Source organism: Solanum tuberosum, unplaced genomic scaffold (assembly GCF_000226075.1).
Source record: "Solanum tuberosum cultivar DM 1-3 516 R44 unplaced genomic scaffold, SolTub_3.0 scf00342, whole genome shotgun sequence".
In the NCBI taxonomy this organism is placed as follows: domain Eukaryota; kingdom Viridiplantae; phylum Streptophyta; class Magnoliopsida; order Solanales; family Solanaceae; genus Solanum; species Solanum tuberosum.
The window spans coordinates 438651-444529 of NW_006239261.1; the positions used below are offsets into that span (position 1 = coordinate 438651).

The window sequence follows — 5879 nt, forward strand, 5'->3', positions numbered from 1 at the left end:
GAGTATTTGCAGCAGTAAAAGAGTGTATAGGAGAAGATGTATTTGAATTGGCAGGGGCATGGTTTGAAACATTTTCTTGGGCCACATGGGTTGGTTCTAATTCAGCATCAAAAGATGCATTAGGCCCACTGTTTTGAGATGCTCCCTTACTTCCAATTACTCCACTTTCCCCATATTCCAATGAAGGTGGAACAAAAATAGGATCTGCAACCAAGTGACACACAAATGCCTCCAAAATATCTCTATTACCCAAACATTTAGAAATTAAATTAGTATCGTAGTTTGATTTAATTTCTAATATAGCAGCACTTCTAGGCAGTTTCACATATAACATGCATTGTCAAAGTTCATACCCCAACTCTTTCACATAATTCCTTAATTCAAAATAAGATAACCTATATATATCAACATCCAGAAGATCAATAATTTCTCCATTATGATATGGTTGTTCCCTTGTATCTCTTTTTTCCCTTCTTCATAACACCATCGTGGTAAAATCTTAAAGTAATCAATTCAAAAGAAATTTTAACAATCTGAAAACAATCTTAACAAGTCATTTTTTTTAATCACACTTGACCCTCAACCACGACAAAATACATACAATAACAAAGAGGAATCATATGAATGAAATACTGTAAACTTGAAAAAAATTTAAAGATGAAATAACCCTAGGCTAAATAGTATGAAGTAACCACCTTTTAGAGATGTGTGACTGACCTTTCAAAAATAATGGAGACGACGACACAATAGATGTTCCATCAAATCCTAATAACCACCAATTTTCTTTCACCAAATGATGAGCTCATCGATCGTAACCACCAATTTTCTCCAGTGAAACCTCAAATAAATGATTAGCACGGAAAGGATGAATCAAAAACACTATAGAATTGAAGAAATCTTGAGCTATTTGTTCGATTTATTCAATTAGGTTTTGTTGTTCTTAGCAAAAATAAATGGGTGGGTGAAATAAAATGGATTAGGATAAAATAAAATGGATTTGGGTAAAATGAAACGGGTTTGGGTGAAATGAATCGGGTTGGGGGTCATTTAATACGTGGCTTCACTAGGAGGCGAGTGACTCTCACTCTATCATAATGCCCTTGGTAAGGTGACGGAAGGGATAAATAAATACACTTTAGAGTACTTAAAGATGTGTAATAGATCGCCCTAATAGTAAAATCGTGTAATTGACATTTGGATACAAGTTTAGAAGGCAATTTATGCCTTTTCCCGATAGTTGAGTCTAGGACTTACTAAATAGGTGTATAGTATACAAATGAGTCCTTTTAGGTTTACGTTTTGCAGTTGAGTCCATAGATATTTAACTTGTAATTCTGGAAGAATATATATATTTTTTTTTCTTTTTCTTTTTCATCCGATAGAAGCTTATCGAATACAATATTTTGCTCGTCTCTTCCGTATTCTTCTAGTTAGCTTGTTTCTTCTTTCTCAATCGGTTGGTATCTGTAACAAATGGACTCGTCGCAGCATAACTCTGCTGCCGGTAGCATCGGCGGCAACGGGATAATAAACCCTAAATCCAACGACGCATCACCGGCCGATTTAGCGGCCAACGCCGCTGCTTCCATCGCCGGTTCACCCGCCGAGGAGTCAAAACAGAATCTCAATCAAGTCATAAATTCAATCGACAAAACCCTAGGAATTCTCCACCAGCTTAATCTCACCGTCTCTTCTTACAACGTTTCATCTCAACTTCCCCTTCTTCAACGCATGTAAGTATATTCCTTTTTAGCTTTGTACTTGCTAATTGCGATAATCTTCAATTCACTTCGGATTTTGGTTTAGTTTGATATTTTTTTATTTTTTTTTGGATTAGGAATAATCTTGTGCTTGAGCTTGATAATATGGCGAAACTGGGAGAAAAATGCAATATTCAAGTGCCAATGGAGGTTCTGAAGTAATGTTATCTGTTTATGCGTTACTTATTCTTATCATAATTATTTTTATTTTGGTTTTGACCCTGATATGTGATAATTTTTGTGTTGTAGCTTAATTGATGATGGGAAGAATCCAGATGAATTTACAAGGGATGTGTTGAATAGTTGTATCGCCAAGAACCAAATCACGAAGGGGAAAACTGATGCATTCAAGGTTAACTTTTACTTCAGTGCCTTTAATATTGTTTGGTGTGCACCTTGTGACCAATTGGATATCTGGAAGTTTCAGAAATTTGAATCTGTTTTTGGCTTTATCAATTTATACTGAACCTCATTTTTAATATTTTACTGGGCATTCTGCTTCTTTCAATGATCACAAGATTGAAAAGTTTCTTTATTTTCTTGAACTCCGTTCCAAATCAAACTAGGTCATTTTTTCAAAACAGAGGGAGTATGTTATTTTGAAAAAGTTTTTAGCTTTTCAATGGTAAGGAAGAAGGATGAACGACACTCCCCTGTTTGTGCCGAAGGTTTGTATGTTGTAACCTCAGTGTCTATGATCAACAAAAGTTGTAGTGGGATGTTAATTATCCTTTTATCCTTAATTAGAGATTTTGAGTTCGAGCTCTTGAATTTAGTCTGCCCAATGTGGATATTGAACACCGAATGAGAAACCAAAAAAAAAAAGAAGAGAACTTCAGCGTCTATGTAAAAATTTGTCACATCTTAAGCGAAGGCCAAGAGTACCATTTTTGCCTTATCACAAACAGAAGAACAAGTAAAAAGAAATGAAAAAAAGAAGAGCATTTCCTCAGAGAAGTAAACAAAGAAGCCTAAAAGTTTCTCTTTATTACAAACTAAAATTTGTCAAATGTTAATTACTCCATTACGTTATTTGGCAGACCGTGTAAGAACAATACTGAAGAGAGTATATTTGTAATGTTGGAACTAGAAATGCTAAGATGAGTTGTGTTGGGATTTTCTCTTATCCACTGTTTGGCTCGATATATTAAGGGTTGTTTTTTCCTTAGTCATTCTTATCTATGAATAGGGTGTATAACTAATACATAAGCTCAATATCCTTCCAAAAGAAGAATTAAATAATAATGCCATAACTAATACATGTATTAGATTTTCTAAGACATTCTACCAAACGATCCCTCGGTACATTGGGTAGTTTTGATGGAGTAGTACAAGTATTTAGAATGCACGGGTTTAGATGGTCAAAAAGAGAGACAACCTGGGTCAGAAAAGGAACAACTCCATTGCCCCCAAGGCCTAGCTCAAGTGGCAAAAGGTGGAGGATTTATGGCTTAGGTCGCAGGTTCAAGCCCCACACCATGCAAAGCGAAGCCCGGTATTTAAGTGGAGAAGGGTAGAGGGGCGGGCCCATTATCCACCGAGTTTAGAAGCGGTTTAGAAGGCTGTGATTGGTCCAAAGGGCGGGTCACAGACGGATTTCTCGGTTATAAAAAAAAAGAAAAAAAAAGGAACAACTCCATTGTGTTTATCTCAAGAAAGTTACCAAATGAAACAATAATATTGTCAATTGGACAAAAGGGCAAAACCAAAAAATTGATTTAAGACATGAGCTGATCAATGCATGTTAATTGAAACCAAATTAAGGCTGCTTCAGAAAATAAAGAGCCCAGGCATGTAAGAAGATGAAAGGGATTGAGGATACACTTTGACTGATATATAAATCAATCTTAGTACAGACAGTATGTATTATAATGTCTGACTAGCGTGCAGACTCCTCTCTGTCACATGCAATGCATGTCATTTTCTTCCCTATTATTTCCTAAAATTTGAAAAGCCTTGAATGTATGAGTTCTTTACTCGTGAGGAGGAAACAAAAACTGTCAATCACTTATTCCTACAAGGCTACAACTGTGCTACCACCTCACAATTGTAGCAAATTTCTCTGAATTATTTGGGCATTAAATGGGTGATCTTAAGAAAACATGGAACACAATACCAGCAAAGACAAAAGAATTCATTCTTGAAGATTTGTCAAATGTGATTGTGTTTTGTTTTTACCTTTGTGGTGTAAAAATGGAATTGATAAGAACATAGGAAACTATCATGGTTCATTGAGTCTTTTGTATGGATTAGTCGGGGTCTTTTCTTGTCTTTATGGATGTAATCACAGCACTACCTATCATTTTTTTAAAAAGTATTGAGTTCTGTAATCTTCGGTCACAGGGTTTGCGAGGGCATCTCCTGGAGGATCTTGAACAGGCTTTCCCTGAGGAAGTGGAAGCTTATAGGGAAATTCGTGCAGCTTCTGCAGCTGTAAGTTCTGTCTTCTTGTCCAATACTTCAGATATTATGAGCATTTCAATTATCAAGTTAATATACTAAGCATATTTTTCCTCTGCATAGTTGTTAAGTTAATGCTCCCATTGATCGCCATCTTATAGATTCAGCCCAAATTACTTTATTATATTTGTGGAAACCTAAGGTCCACGAACTGGCAAGGCCAATGAAGGCCTAGCTTTGTCTTAAAATAATTTGGGAATGTTTGAGGCTCCATCCTAGGATGAAGCAATCTCACACTATATAGCTGGGAAGAAGCAGGGACACAAACAAAAAACAGAAGTAACTGGAGAATTGTCCCTGCCACTATTTGGTGGACAATATGGAAAGAGAGGAACCTTAGAGTTTTTGAGAATAGGGAGAGTAGTGTGCAACAAGTCAAATTGAATTGTATTTTGACTCTGTATTTTTGGTGTAATCAAATTTACTCTAATGCTACTGTCTTTATCATTGATGTCTTAGACTCATTATAGGGACAGGTCGGTATTATTAGAGTTCCTTATGTAAATACGGTTTAAGTCAACCTATGTACTGTTCTACAGAAATAGAAACAATTACCATTTTTTTTTTAAAAGAAAAAGAATGTGTTGGCTCATGTGTGAATGGAGTTGATAGATGACAATTTTTTTTTTGTTTTAACAGTTCCACATGTCCCCCATGTGTTGGCGTTTTCTTTCTGGTTTCCGTCCAAGCAGCTGGAAATTCGTTTTGGTTATAGGCGCCAATAAGACTTGAATTTTGAACTTATAATTAACTGGTGTTTTCAAATTGTTAGATTATGCTCAGATCTAATTAATGCTCTCTATATAGATAGACAAATACATTACTAGAATTTCAGTTTACAGTTGCTAGTGCTGCTTGACAGCATTTGCTGTTTTAATTCAGGGAATGCATACTCCTGATAAAAAATAAAGCACTTTAGAAGGTTTCATGATACAGCCTCTGGGCAATTAATGTGTTTTTTGTGCAATATCGTGAAAGACTGCTAAGTTTTTTTTGTCTTAGTTCAACTTTTGATACACTGAGTTGTTTATACTCTTCAATAATTGAGCTATTCTTGGAACTTCTGCACATTATTGCTAGTTTCTGGTTGTTGTAGCAGACATTTTACATTGTTTCTGTGTAAGCAGGAAGCAAAACGTTTGGCTCAAGCGCAAAGTCTGTTACCAAATGGAGATGTAAAGGTGAAGCCTGAAGTATAACTTCCACTTTTACTACTTAGGTTAATTTCACATATTTCCTTATTATTGAATGGGCTTTAATGTCCTTTGCTTGTTAAAGAATCCTTTAGATTTTCAAGAATGTAAAATGTATGTATAATAGATTTACGTATGACGAATTTATTCATGATCATCTTCACTGTAACTATCTATCTACATCTAGAATGGTGAAAGATTGTGTCGTGTAATCGACTCCCCCCTGCTTCTCTCACCCAGGTAGAATAGGAAAGTGATTGTTCAATTTGTACATGTGGAAGGGTGGGAGTAGAGGTTGATCCAAGATTTGAAATTTAAGCCCTCTGAGTTATTTACAGGTTCTAAATTAATAATTTGTACATTTAAAATGAATTTTTATTTGCAATTTTTTAATGCATGTTAATGTTTACCAATTAAGAGTATAATAGTTGACGCAATCAATTTTAACAAAAGCGAAAAATATTCT

General features: G+C 35.3%; 1 protein-coding gene across 1 annotated transcript; it reads left to right on the forward strand.

Moving 5' to 3' along the window:
* The first annotated feature begins 1311 nt into the window (after positions 1-1311).
* On the forward strand, positions 1312-5582 carry LOC102597486 (mediator of RNA polymerase II transcription subunit 10b-like). Its single transcript, XM_006360930.2, has 5 exons — positions 1312-1733; positions 1838-1918; positions 2010-2112; positions 4104-4193; positions 5348-5582. The coding sequence occupies exons 1-5, from the start codon at positions 1474-1476 to the stop codon at positions 5417-5419; spliced, it is 606 nt and encodes a 201-aa protein (XP_006360992.1). The 5' UTR covers positions 1312-1473; the 3' UTR covers positions 5420-5582.
* The last annotated feature ends 297 nt before the right edge of the window (positions 5583-5879 follow it).